Genomic DNA, 15,025 nt, shown 5'->3' on the forward strand with positions numbered 1-15,025 from the left:
AGCAAGTCTTATAAGTGAACAGTGTGATTAATGTGTACAAATGGAAAAAGCATCGTGCATCTTAAACAATGAAGCTGGACTGATCTATATATTTGCCTTTTTACTCTCAGATTCATCCTTACCCCTTCTCTGCTCTGCTGTATTATTGCAAGAAACATTCACTGGTTTGCTTGCTTTTTGATAGGTTCAAGCCAATGAGAGGTGGTGATGGACAGCTGGACAGGAGGAGGGGAGCTAGGACAGTTCTCCCTCCTTGGCATGGGAATCCCCAGAGGCAGATCTCATTGGAATTAAAGGCAAAACTATCTTCCACCGGGCAGCATTGTTGAGATTCACCTCCCATTGTTGAACTCACTTTTTGACTTTCTTTCCAGCCCAAAGTTGGCAATGCCTTCCTGCTGCTGCTAATTTCTCATGGTGTCTCAACTTTTCCATAGCCTGGGTTACTAGTTCCTTAAATTGTTTGGGTTGAATGGTTGGGTTGCTAACTGAGGAAGCCTCCTTCTAGACAGTGTGTAAAATCCTTTCAGCTTCAACAAACACTAACTGATTCTAGACTTTCTAAAACCTGAGGTTTCCCTCACTGTACAATACCTACATTTCATATTTTCTGGTCTTAGCAGGAAATGGGAGTATTTGCTGTGTGCCAAGTATGTGCCACTGAGTTAGAGATGCCAGGTATATGTAATTTTATATCACTTCATTTGCTTCTTGTAACAGCCTTTTGTTAGAGGATAATATTGTCATTTCAATTGATGAGAATATGAACATAAGAAAGGAGTAGTAACTTTGCCAAATCTCACAGTTACTCCAGAGTCTGTCTGTTCTAAAGCCGGTGATGTACACCATGTAGGGAGCAGTCTCTATCTCTGCCATTTCCCACCCACCAAGTTCAGGGTCTCTCTGTGTGATTTATTTCAGTTTCTCTGTTCCATGGAGCACTCATAAATTTTTAAGGAGAAATAAAGTCCCCAAAGCAATCAGCTAGTACAGATGCCCTTGGACTTATATATATCCATGATAAGTTAGAAATATCATAAGCCAGGAATGCATTTTATACACTTACTCTACCTAACATCTTGGCTCAGCAATGCTGGGGCAGTACAGTGGAATACTGGTTGTTTCTTGTGACTTGAAGGCTGACTGGGAGCTGTGGCTCAGCATTGCAAGAGAGAATCATACTGTATGTCGCTAGTCTGGGAAAAGATCCAAATCAAAGTATGAATGTATACTGAATGTATAGTGGCTTTGTACCATCATAAAGTCAAAAAATTGTAAGTTGAATGAACCATCATTAAATTAAGGACCATCTGTATAAGTTCTTCAGGGATATAGAAAGTAACCCCAAGAGGATTGAGATCATTTAGGATGTGGCAGAGTTAGGCGTTCTGGACAGCCCCGGCAGATTTTTAAAATTAATTTTATTAGTACATTTTAGGTATACAATATAATAACATTCATCATTGGAAATTTGCACCTTTATATAATCTCTCTTGGTTCTTATTTTTTCCCCATTCCCCTGCCCTCCCTTCAACCCCCTCATCCCTCCCTATTTACACTTTGTTTCCATATTTTCACTTTCTCATATTAATCCCATTCCCCTCTTTCCTTTCCCCTACCCCTCCCACTTCCCCTTCCCCTTTGCCCCTTTTCTTCCTATTTCACATTATCTATTATACCTTTTATTCCTTATTTACACTTTCAGTTTCTCACACTAGAGATACTATTTGGTATTTACACATGTGTGCCCTATTTATTTCACTTAGAAGTATTGCCTCAACGTGCATCCATTTAGCTATAAATGTCTCTAATTTCTCATTTTTTATGGCTTAGTAGTACTCCATTTTATAAAAATCCCCACATTTTCTTTATCCAGTCTCCAGTTGATGGGCAATTGGGCTGCTTCCAAGTTTTAGCTATTACCAATTGTGCTGCTATGAACATGGGTACACATATATCACTGTGGTGTGATTCTTTTAATTCTTTGGGGAAGATACCCAGCAGGGGAATAACCCTGGCAGATTAACTGCAGCCCATTACTGGAATGAAAGCTCAGTGTGGTGGGTCAGAGAATAGACTCTGGCCCCTGATTGCCTGAGTCCGTGCAGTAACTTAATAGATATGTTTGCCACGGGTGGAGAAAGGCCAAGAAAGAATTGTGTGTCAGCTTTCCATTGCTGGGGAAAAATGCTAGAGAAAAAATAATTTAAATGAAGGAAGTTTTTTTGGCTCATGGTTACTGTGTTAGTTACTTTTCTCTCATCACTGAGACAAAATACCTGACACCCAAAGTTAAAGGAAAGGTTTATTTGGCTTACAGTTCGTAGAGGTTTCAGTCCATGATTGGCAGGCTCCAAGACAGAGTGGCAGAGGGGCAACAGTTCATGGAACAACGGAACACAGCAATAGCAACAAGGGACCTTAACATCATCTTTCTGCCCCTTCATCTCATCCAGACTACCAGGATTAGGGTGGTGCCGAAGCAATCACTTGCATGCCGTGGTTTAGTAGCCACACACCCTTAATCCCAGCGTCACACATTCCAGATTCAGCCACCTTCAGAACAGAATGAGGCTTTAAGGTGGACACCTAGATAAAAAGCCACATGAGTTACAGAGGTTTTAGCCCATGGTCAGCTGGCTCCTTTGCTTTTAGGCTTGTTGCAAGGCAGATGGGTGTGGTAGAAAAAAAGCTTCTTACCTTATGGCTGCCAGACAGCAGAAAGGAGTGAGGAGGAAAAAGGTTTAGGGACAAGATATGCTTCTTCAAGGGCACACCCCAGTGACATACGAGGCTCGTTTCTTATGTTTCTAGCGGCCCGCCCCCCAATAATGCCATTAGATTATGAATCCATCAATGGTTAAATCCTTTGATGAAGTCAGAGCCCTTGTGATTCAATCACCACCCCAAAGCTCCACCTCTGAACACTGCTGCACTGGGAACTGTCTTAGCTACTTTCTCACCGAGGCCCAATACCCAACACCCACAGCTGGAAGGAGGAGCAGTTTATTCTGGCTCAGTTTGAAAAGGTTTCGGTCCATGGTTGGCTGGCTCCAAGGCAGCGCAGCATGGCAGAGGAGAAAATGCTCATGGTTTGGCAGTGAGAATCAGAGAGAGATCAAGGGAGGAGAGAGGGCTTCACACTTTTCCAGGCCATGCCCCCTGTGGCCCATCTCCTTACAACTTCTCATTTAGCTATAAACTCGTCAAAGGACTATTCCACTGATGAGCATCACACACCCATGACCCAGTCACATCCCAAAAGCCCCACCACCTATGAGTGCATGAGGCTTTGGGGGACATTTTAGATATAAACCATAAAAGGGAGCAAGCCTTCAACACAGGACCCTTTGGGGAACTTTCCTTATCCAAACCACAACAGATTGTTAGGTATTTGATGACCCTTCAGAAACGGGAAGGCCTCAGCTCAACTCTATCTGCCACTTTGTAGCTGGGTTCCTTTGGGATCTGCTATGGTTTGAAGCTGCTATGATTTGTCCCTACCACAACTGGTGCTGAGGCTCAACACAAATGGTGTGGAGACATGGTGGGCCCTTTAGGAAATGGTCTTCATGAGGGACTGATGTTTTTCTTGGAGGAGTCAGCTCATACTCGGGGGACTGGGTTGGTTACCTCAAGGACAGGCTGTCAAAGGGAAGCCTGGCACCTTCCCTTGCTGTCTTGCACATCTGCCTCTCTTCTGTACATGTCTGCTTCCCCTTCTGTTTTACCATTTTTTTCCTGCCATACATGGAGCAGCATATGGCATCACCAGAGGCCAAGCAGACACTGGTGCCATGCTCTTGGACCTCCAGAAATGCAAGCCAAAATAAACCTCTTTTCAGTATAAATTATTCAGTCTCGGGTGTTCTATTATAGTAACAGAAAATGAACTAAAATGGAATCTTTGATGAGTCCTCTGAGTCTATTATCACGTCATAAAAATAGCATAAAACAACGGATTTGCAGGATGATGATGAAGAAAGGCCCTTGTATAGTGAAGACCACATGCTCCCCAGTCCTCCTTTCTGCTGAAGTTTGGCTCTTTTCCATTCTTACATGAGAGAATCTGATGCATACCTTTCAGATTTTCTAAGGGCCACCCTTTCCTTTCCCCAAGTGGGACAGGGCACTACTTGATGATTCTCACTCTGCTACAAGGTGGCCTTGGTGCTCCTGCCAGGAAAACCTTCACAGCACTTTAGTTTCCCCTGCAGCCACACTGCTCCCAGGCTGGTCACCCTTGGAAGCAAAGGCAGTTCTTCATAACCATTCTTAAAGAGAGACTCCCTCACCTCCACACACACACGTCCTTGGATGAAGCGGGAACATTCGAGGTACAGAGGGAAAGAGCTCTGGGCTGGATTCAGGAGAGTCTGGGCTTAGCTCCAGATCATTTCTTAGTTATGTGTCCCTGGCATAGGCTAATCACTTAGCCACTCTGAGTGCTCATCTGTGAAATGGGAATACTGGGGCTACCAAGACTGCCTTCACTCTTGAGCAGGTAGATAAAAAGATTGTACATTGTAGTGTACAGGAGGAATAAAGCTCTCTCTAATGTTAACTTTCTGGTTAAAAAAATTCACATTCTTTGCAGAAAATCTGGAGAAATATAAAAAGGGAAAGACAAAAAACCACTTGATAGTTTATCGCATAGAATAGAGATATTAACCACCACCACTACTTTGCTGTAAAATTCTTAAGTTACTTTCTGTTTCTGCAGTACTCAGTTCAAAACCATGGAGCTGACATTTCTGCAGTGATCTAGTCTGCCTATATTGCTGGCATCTGATGCATACCAGATACCTATATCTGTTTGGGGATGGAGTGAATGGTGTTATTGCATGGCTATTAGTGGTGAAAGAAAGACAGGAGTACTGCATACTTACCAATACATACATACTATGAGATATGAATATATGAAATTCAAGTCCATTTGATCTTTGACTTGAAGCAGGAAGGATGTGCTGATTATTGATCACACAGACCCTTCTAAATATGTACTTGAAATTGATTAAATCAGCTATATGTCAGACACTGGGAATTTTTGCATGTATATGGAGATGTACATATTTGCACATAATAGGAGACCCCTGTCTGTCTTTATGAATCAGAAGAAAATAAAATGAATTTTCATCGAGTTGTGTGGGTGTTTTGAGATGTCTGATCTCTAGTGTGAACTGTGTGGCACAGGTGAAATTCACTTTGGGAGCCTAGGGAGGCAACCTCCGGAGGAAGAAAACTATGTGTGAGAGTCCTGTGCATTTGCAGGCAAGAGAAGGACCTCTGAAGGTTGAGATGCACTGGGCAGAGAAAACAAAAAGCAAACAACAGTTTTAAATACTAGCTTCTAATTGAACATCACAAGAGGAGATGATTTTAATTGCAACCATTAATTATAGCATGAGGTGCTTCCCACATGGCCGACTCTATGCATGTGCTTCTGGGGGAGCAGCCTGGAAGTTAATAAACCTCATGATTCTCTCAAGTGATGCTGGGGAGTCCAGCACCTACACATTTTACTTACTCACTGTATGCTGTTGCTTTTGTCTGTGTGCATGATACATATTATGTATGCATCGGTGAGCGTATAGTACCCCGTCTTTCTTTCACCACTAATAGCCATGCAATAACACCATTCACTCCATCCCCAGACAGATATTGGTGTCTGGTGCCAGACACCACCAGTACTGGTAGACTAGATCACTGCAGAAATGTCAGCTCTACAGAAGTAAGAGCTTTGTATTGCCTGAGCCCAGGTCAGGGTTCACACTTAGTAGATACTCAGTAAATGTTCATTGAATGAACGTATGAATGAATGACTAGTAGGTGAATAGATAATCTGTACAGTGGTACCTTGGTTCATGAACACTTTTGTTTGAGAACAATTTGGTTCACAAACAAAAGTATTTGGCAAAATTTTGTTTTTGTTTGTGAATTCTGCATGGGGTGAGAAACATAGTCATCAGCCATCTTTCCTGATGAACACAAACATGGCCATCTTTTCCAGAATCATGAAACAAATTAAATTCATGAATGGAGGTACCACTGTAATAGCATCTATATATTTTGTGTGTCTATTACAGTGTCTATATCACTACCTTGCAGTTTTATACATAGCCTTTGCATATGATATATTTCTTCACAGGTTTCTGCTATATATATATATATATATATATATATATATATATATTCCTAAGTCACTTTATATCCTAATTTATCTTCACCCTCTAACCTTCTCCATGCCAAGTCTCCACAGAGAGCTAACAACAGAGGAGACCAAACTCGAAACTGGCCTCAAAACGGCCCTGTTTGGAAAGGGCAGCCTGAGCCAATCCTGAGCTTTATTAATCAAATGTAATCTATGCTACCTGCCCCTTCCTGTTCCACGGGGATGGAAGAAAGCCTCACTCCTGGGCCTCACTCCCTGTCCCTCGAGGAGTCCCTGGTGGGGTCTTTGGCCCAGGGAGACAGGTTAGGGCCCTGCATCGGTTACTCTGTGACTTGTTCTCTGTAATCAGCAGGTTCCATTTTGATTCTCAAGTTGAAGCAGGAAAATGTGCTGATTGCTGATTACACAGACGCTGAATTTCCGCACCCCTGTCTTTGGGGTGTCCCACCAAGCCTGACGATTTTCCCTGGCAGGCGGCTGATGGGATGTGGTAGGTGGGAGGAAGTGACAAGTCCTATCTCCTGATGGTTTCCTTGTTCTCAGCGATCCTCCCTGTGTTCAGCCGATGCCTCCTCTGTGCAGCCCTTGTTTTCTGTTCCTGTCTTTTCTCTGTAGGACAGTGAAAAGGCTTTGGAGCCTGAGTCCAGCACTCCCAGCTCCTTATTTGCTGTGTGACTTTGGCAAGTCTCCTCAGTGACGTGGGGAACAATATGGTCCTTTTGGAGGCTCCTCATCTTCCTCTGAGAATTAAATGATAGCATTGTGCTGTTGGTTGAGACTTTGGACTCTACTAGGCTTATTTACTCCTTACAGCTGTCCTTTGAAGGAGGGATGACTACTACCTTCCTTTTATCAATGAGATAAAGAAGGGTCAGAGAGGCTGACTAACTTGCTCAAAGTCACATAGCCATTGAGCAGCGGAGTTGGGATTTGATCTCAGGCAGCCCAGCTCCAGAGCCTTCTTTCACTGGGGTTATGAATCTGACTCATTTCAAATCCTTGTTTCCTTGGCCTGCCCTGCTTAGGTCCCAGCCCAAGCCATCCACCCTGAGACAGAGTACTTGTCTCTGTCCCTCCCTTCCACTCACCATGAGGCTCCCTGAGGGTTGAGACTTACACCTGTGCTGCTTCTGTGTGACCCTGACATGGACAAAGATTACCCACGCAAACCATGGAGGGGACACCCTTGTCTTTTTCCTGTCTCTGCACATGTGACCTAAAGAGTTCTTCCCTGAAAACCCCAAGACCGGGATGCTTATCCCAGCTCTGTGACCTCCCACCTACATGGCCCTGGGTGGGTCATTTGGCTACTCTGGTCCTCAGTGTCCTTGTCTTTAAGATGGACAATCATTTAGCCAGTGTTTTTGGCATTCATTTTACTGAGCACATGCTTCCTGTGGCCCAGATATATTGGCTTCTGATGGGATTAAGGCAGAAATCCACATCTGTCTTCTGTGTCTTCCAAAGACACAGTGGCCATGTTTTCTGGAGGAATGTAGCCAGTTCCCAGTGACACCACTGTCCTGGACACTAGGACAGAGCCGAGTTCCATAAGCTTCTGGAATTTCCCATCCAGCCATCTGTTTTCCTAGGTGTGCATGTGAGCTGACACACTGGTGTTACAGGGTGCACACCCCCTTGCTGTCCCTACATGTCCTTTATTTCCTTTCATCCACACTGCCCTCCAGCCTGGACCCCTGCCTCAGATCGTCTCTCACCTTGTCAGTGCTGGGATGGGGATTTCACAGCTGGCAGCTTCAATCAGCTACTCTGCACCGCCAGTCCCTTCTCCCATGTCCCTCCAAGCCATCCTCCTCACCAGCTTGACTCTGCCCTTGGGCTTGCTCAGACCTTGCCTACTGCCTTTCTCTCTCACCCTTCAAAATTGTAAAAGACTCAGAATCTCTTGAAAGGCACAGACTCATAAAAATGAGATTAGACAAGCTGATCCACCAAGGAAGACTGAACATGTTCCTGTAATGAGGATCAGCTGTGGTCCTTGCTGACTACTTTGGGGAGTCCACACATAACCCCAGAAAGATCACTGCACTGAGAACCTGGAAGATAAGGGTTCAAATCCCAGCTCTTCTTCCTACTTGTCCTGAACAACCAGGCTGGCTTCAGTTTCCTCACCTAAAGAAAATCACAAAAGATCCCTCTCTGGGCCTGGGAGCTGTCTGTGGTCACAGACAGTGAATTCAGGGGGGAGCTGGGAGTTGCACCTGGATCTGATCCAAAATTGTATTTCCTCAGCCCCTCTCTCATCTTTAGGTATGTGTATGTTCCTTTCACTAACATTGCAAAATAAGCTTTACATAATGAGAACACATTAAAAGAAAAAACCCCACCCCGACCCCCACTCTATCCAATCCATAAATAATCTTAATTCTCCAAATGTTTTTCCGCATGCATGTGTTATTGGTGTAGATTTGGGGGTGATCTTCCTCGGTTCTATGCTTCACATTACTGCACGGAAGCCATCAGGGTTTTCAGTCCTCGTTTCCAATGTTAATGTCTGCCTGACACCATCAAAGTGACACACTGTGATTCCACTAACCATCCACAATGGCTGGATGACGAGGCAGCTTTCAGCTGTCCATGTCATTAGGAGCAGCATCCAAGCATCCTGGGGTGCATGGCTTTGCTTTGAGTTTTGATTTATTCCTGCCATAGGATTAATTTCCAAAGGGTGGGATTCTGAGTTTAGCCCAGGGTTTCAGGCTCAGCACTGTGAACACTGGGCTGGGTGACTCTGTGGTGGGCATTGTCTCGTGCATTGGAGGTTACTGGGAAGCATCCCCAGCCATCCACTGGATGCCCATAGGCTCCTCCAAGTTGTGACAATCCACACTGTCTTTAGATATTGCCACGTGTTCCTGGTGGCAGACAGAATCACCCTTCCTCAACAATCATGGCATTAGAGGGTGGAGGTATGAACAATGGGTTGTAAGTGGAAATCAAAGATTTTCCAGAGTCAGGACAAAATCTGATTAGGACTCTGTTAGAGAGTACTGAGCATGGAGCATGAGCACTGAGAGGAGAACCAGAGGCACAGAGCCCCGCTCCAGTACTGCTGTGCAGTCTTCACTCCTCAAAGTCTCAGTTCCTTACCTGTGGAAAGGGAGCAGCTGTCATGCATGACCCTCCAGGCCCTCAAGGAGTGGGTGACATTATGAATGCTCACCCTAGCGCTGGCCACAGGAAGTGCTCAGTGAGTGCCATTCAGTTTTTCTGCTCTGCAGGAAGCACTGTTGGCTTTTCCATCTTTGCCACTAATATCTTTGGGGACAAAAAAGTGGCAGTGCCTCGGTGGTGGAGGTAAAAGGGAACCATGCCTGCCTGTGCTCCTCACAGCCTCCTGCACCACATGCATCTTTAGGGCTCAGCTTCCCAAGGCAGCCTTTGGGGCCTTTCCTGGCTGGAAAGTTCACTCATCCATAAGAAATGAGCTGGGTACCACCCTCTGTGCATGTGTCACAGGAGTGATGCAAAGTCAGAGCTCAGCTCTGGGCTCAGGCATACGGGGGTCTTCACCCTCATCTGGATGAGGGAGTTGTGCCTGCCTAGACTGTGCTGAGGACCTTGCACATCCATTCCCGCCTCTGTATAACAGCGAGGATCTGTCTGAGCCTCCCATGAGCCCATCTGCAGTAAGAGCCAGGAGTACTTGTTCCATAATAGGTGCCCAGTGAACCCAGGCTCAGCCCAGAGCATCTCCTCCCCCAGAAGTCATGAGTGGGTGTGGTTCTCTGCCTAGGCCAATATGGGCTTGTGGTCTGTGTCTCCAGGAGAAGTATGTAGAGGAGCTCGGCGCAGTGAGGCAGACACTGCAGACAGACCTGGAGACATCCATCCGGCGCATTGCTGACCTGCAGGCTGCCTTGGAAGAGGTGGCGTCCAGTGACAGTGATACCGAAAGGTAACCTGAAAGTGACTAGGTGGGGCTGGACCCTGGAGAGGTCCACAGTGTGGGCTTCAGTGGGCCTAAGGGCATGTCTGCAGGGAATCCCAAAGGTATTTGGGAGTTGGCCATATAAGGGGATCCCTTGGATGGGTAGAGAGTATACTGCCCTACTGGAGTTGACATCTGTTACTGTTGGAACCAGCTGGGCTTGCTCACCAAGCCTTAGGTGAAGCACGCACAGCTGGAAAGTGAACTCCAGCATGGACAACTAGAAAAGCTGTATGTCCAGTCCAGGTCCAATTCCCTCATTTGTGAAGTAGACAAAATAGTATTAGGATGAACCACATGAAATTACCAAGAGGAGACCGTTTTTGACCTGCAGACCAGAGGTTTCATCTGCCCACCCACAGACTCATTAGAGTTCATCCACAACATCGCTGAGAGCAGTGCTGGGGTCTGTAAGTATAAGCTGCACTTGCCCAAAATAATGAGTGCTGTTTTATGAAGACAGTAGATGATTCAGAGATGCCAATCAATTCAAAGGGCTGGGGGTGACAAGGCTACCCAAGCTCAATGCTAGGACTACTCTTGCCTATCTCAAAAGATAAGCCACTTCCTGTCTTTTTTTAGCCTCAAGTTTCTACAGGCCATGTAGGGTAGAAGGCTGCTCAGCTAGAAGGAGCTTGAAGTGTCCCAGCTAGACACAGGGACCCAGGCTATCCTACCTCTCCAGATAGCCAGAGGATCTTCTTCCCAGGAACTGCCCTTAGAACCTCAGCTTATTGCTTCTCCTGGAACCACAGCTGCCAATTGGGCTGAAATTTTGCCCCAGACTGCATAGAACAGCCTGGGAAGCAGGGAAAGACATTTTCTTCGTGTAGCTTTGCAGCAGGGAATCTGCAGATGCAGTTCCCTCCCAACACCTGCACAGCCCTTCTAGTACCTAAGCAGGTTGCACTGGAAATCAGTGCTGTTTGGTCTTCCCTTCTGGGAAGGCTGGTTTGTCCTGCAGTCTGAGCAGTTAAATCTCCACCACTGGAGTACTTGCAACTCTCTGTTGCTAGGAGGACCTTGGCCTCAGAGAAGTTCACACACAGCAAATTAGTGTAGTATATGGAGTTAGAGCCCAGGTCTGCTGAGTTTTTTACAGACCTTTACCATCCATAGTCTTTTAAACAGGGATTCTCTCTCCCTTCTGAGAGAGTGAGATGGCTGCTCTCTGCTAGAGGTGCAGGTGTGAGACAGGCCAGGGAAGCAGAGAGGGGCATTATTTGGCTCTGGTTTAGCCCCTGGGAAGAATAAGACATTTGTGTTAGTGATATTAGCATGTATAGTTAAGAAAAAGGACTATACATAAACAACCAGCATTCTACTGAGAGAAGACATCATTGGTGACTTTTTTCTTCGCACATAGTTATATTTTCTAAAATCCGTGCAATGAATATATAGATATAGATATAGATATAGATTTCTTACAATGTTGGAGATCAAACCCAGGGCCTTGCACATGCTAGGCAAGTGCTCAACCACTAAGCTACGTTCTCAGGCCCCTCTCCTTTTTTAAAATTTTATTTTGAGACAAGAGTCTTGCTAAGTTGCTCAGACTGATCTCGAACTTGTGTTCCTCCTGACTCAGCCTTGCAAATACCTGGAATCATAGGTGTGTGCTGATTGTGTGATTTTTTACACTGCATTTCAGAACATACATCAGCTGTTCCCTTGATGCAGCCCTGGGCTGATCATAGCTGCTTGGGGATTTGCAGCCTCCAATTCTCCCTTAAAGATGTTCATGCTCAACAGCAGAAGACAGATCCCGTAGATTCTAAAACCCCATGTTCTTGCCTCTAAATAAAGAGCTTTATCTAAAAAGTCTTCTTTACTTTGTAAAGTGACTTACACGCATATTCCAAGTTTCTCTACCATTTCCTGCTAATTTGCACAGCTGCCAAACTGTTGACAAAATGGCAAATAGTGAAATTGTAGCAGCTTCCAACTCCTGACTGGATTTAAAATTCCCCCCTCCACAAAGCCCTCCTGCTTTTATTAGTGTCACGACAGAACCACCATCTGTAATTATAGACCCCTTTTGTGGACTTACATGCTTGATGCTTTGGCTGGCTTTTCCATTACTAGATATGCCAGCACATCTGCCTTCATGGTAATGAGGATGAACGGCTGTGGGTACTAGGATCTTGGGCCAATGAGCAGCCATTTTTGAATCATTCTCATTTGCATAGTAAGAGATTGTTTTTCTAAAAAACAACAAAAGTTAAAAGAAAAATAACTTGGAAAGAGGCAGGGGGATGTGCTTGGGAGTGTGGGTAACAGGATGGACAGATTTCTTGACAAGAAACAAAGAACAGACTTCTCACTGGGTGAATAGCAGGCATCACATCAGTCTATGTTTATAAGGCTCTTCCCTGGCCTTACAGGGACACCCGCTTCACCCTCATCCCAGTAGGAGACCCCTTTATCTGTCTCTCTTCCAGTTAATAAGGCTTATTCTCTGTACTTTTCCATCTTTCCAGAGCTCCAGGCCCTGGGACCCAAGAATCCAGCCTGAATGCTGGCTTTCTGTCTGCCTTTTCATGATTAAGACTTCTGGGACCTTAAACCTTCATTTCTGCTGTTTTCTGATATCTTTTACTTGACTGGGTATCTAGTTTCCACACAGCACCTGCCTTATACTTCCTAAGTTGGAAGAGACCTCACCTGCATTTCAAGGTTGCTGTGAGGTGTAGAATGACTACTGAGTACCAGGTTTAAAGAAATGCATCTTGTACCTGAAAATGCCCCAGGCAATGAGTTGGATTCCTACAGTTGGAGATGGGGGAAGAATTAGGGCTCCCATAGGCTTGGCATTTCAACAAGCTTGATTTTCAATTAGGAATTCCGTACTTAAATTTCTGTATGACCTTGAATAAGTTATTCAATCTCTCTGACCTCCAGTCTTTTCATCTCTAAGGCAAATTAGCAATAAGAAGTGAAAAAATTTGATTCTCTAGCACAGAGCCTTGTGTATCTTAGCAGATTAACCCTTGTCAATTGCTTTCATTAGTTCATTTATTTGATAAATTCTTACTGAGCACCTATTCCAACCTGGAGAAAGTGTATCGGGCAGAGTCAGGTTCTAGAAAGTAAAATGAGGGCAGTGCTCTGGGGTATGGGAAATGAAGAAAAAGTAGCTCTCTCCTCTCTGTACTTTCTCCATCCAATCCTCCTTTCCTTTTCTCCCATCTTTCTTCCTCGCTGTAAGTGACCCGTGGAAACCCAACAAGACACTCAAGTCATTAAAGCACCCCAGAACCCCAGGGAGGACCGGCTCCATCATTTGTAGGGTCCAGAAAGAAATGAAAACTTGGGCCTCTTTGTTCCAAAATATAAAATTTCAAGACAGTGATGGCTGAGCAGTAAGCCAGATATGGGCATGCAGCCAGCACTGCCCCCAGCTTTGTTCTTAGGGAACATTTACTAATGCTTTGCAGTTCTTGGTCCTAACTAAATGTCTCATAGCTCGGATTTGAGATTGAAACACAGTATAGCTTTCCATAATGTCACAGGAATTGGGGAACTGGGAAAAATTACCTACAAAGAAGTCTCAACACATTTCAAGGAATTAATAATTTACAAAGCATGATCTCTGACCACAGTGTGATTATACTTGGTTATCAACAATAAAAGGAAGTATATGTGTTATTAGGCTATGGATCTGCTGCCTAGAGCAGGATCTCCAGCTTGGATTCTTCCATTTTGGGGCAGCTCTGCCACTCTGTACTGTACTTCTAATTGTCTTATCAGTTGGAGTAAGAGCTTTAGATTGGGGCCTGAGGGGTTGGTCTGAGGTACTTCTTCAAACTGATCTCTCAATTAGGCTTCAAACCCACCTGAGAGGAGAGAGAGAGAGAGATGCTTCAGTTCCAACTGAAGTTATTTGAGAGACTTTGTTTAAATTATAATTATAAAATCATATTCCCCCATGTTGGAAATTAGATGTTAATGTAACAGACCTTCCAGGCTGGAGATGTTGCTCCATGCTCAGAAAGTCAGGTGTCATGTGTGCAGCATTTCAGCACTTGCTGTCCTATGTCAGGGCCTCACTATTGTAACTTAGACTGTGGCACCTACCTTCTTGATTAATGGTGAAATGCTTTAAGTTGATTCCCATTATTCATGAAGGGAGGGCTGCATTGGCTGACAGACAAGCCCATCTATTTCTTGCCCAGAGCCTATAGCTGCTCTCATGCCTTGGCTCTGGGTTTGGGGGTTTGGGTGAGGTGTGGGGAGGTCAGCGGATGATCTAGGTCAGCTAAAAGTGCATCCATTCCAGCTGGGTCAATCTAGATGAATGCTCTGGAAAAGTCTTCTGTTGGCTGGGGTGAATGTGAGATGCACATTTTCCAACATATGTCCTTTGATACCTGTCTAAAAGTAAGATATGTGATCACCTGGGTCTCACCACAGATTGTGGTTGCCACTGAGGACATACTTCTGGGTTCATTTATTCACTAAAAGATCCAGGCTGTGGCCAGATTATAAAGTTTCCTGCTTCATAGTAGGACAGTCTTGGGAATGCCAACAGCCCTTTTCCTGCAACTATCTTATCTTTTAGTTTATACCACCTACCCACGTTAGTGATGAGCCTGCTCCAGAGCTGGAAGGACAGCTTGGAAGGTTTCTCTATTAGTCTGTATATTTGTCACTTTCCCATCAATGGGACAAAATACTCAACACCCACAACTTAAAGGAGAGGCATTTTTTGGCTCATAGGTTTTGGAGGATTCAGTCTATTCAAATCATGATGGGGAAGCAGAACATGGCAGAGGGAATGTGCCAACCTCATGGCACCCAGGAAGCAGAGAGACAGAAAGGAGCAGCCCTGAACAAGAACACACCCTTCCAGGTCACTGTCCCAGGAACTCACCTCCAACCAGGCCTCACTTTCTGATAGC

General features: G+C 44.9%; 1 protein-coding gene across 3 annotated transcripts in view; it reads left to right on the plus strand.

The window, feature by feature from the left end:
* Positions 1-15,025, plus strand: part of Myo18b (myosin XVIIIB) — a 280,964-nt gene that overhangs the window by 229,107 nt on the left and 36,832 nt on the right. For 2 of the 3 annotated variants that reach the window (XM_087198064.1, XM_087198065.1), the window contains exon 40: positions 9,961-10,091. The exons of the other annotated variant lie outside the window; for it this stretch is intronic. In XM_087198064.1, the coding sequence (XP_087054190.1) occupies positions 9,961-10,091 (131 nt within the window). The remainder of the gene's footprint in view (positions 1-9,960; positions 10,092-15,025) is intronic. 3 annotated transcript variants of the gene reach the window in all.

The sequence above is a fragment of the Heterocephalus glaber genome, unplaced genomic scaffold, assembly GCF_053883595.1.
Source record: "Heterocephalus glaber isolate CG9 unplaced genomic scaffold, H.glaber_assembly_v1.0 deba00001687, whole genome shotgun sequence".
In the NCBI taxonomy this organism is placed as follows: domain Eukaryota; kingdom Metazoa; phylum Chordata; class Mammalia; order Rodentia; family Bathyergidae; genus Heterocephalus; species Heterocephalus glaber.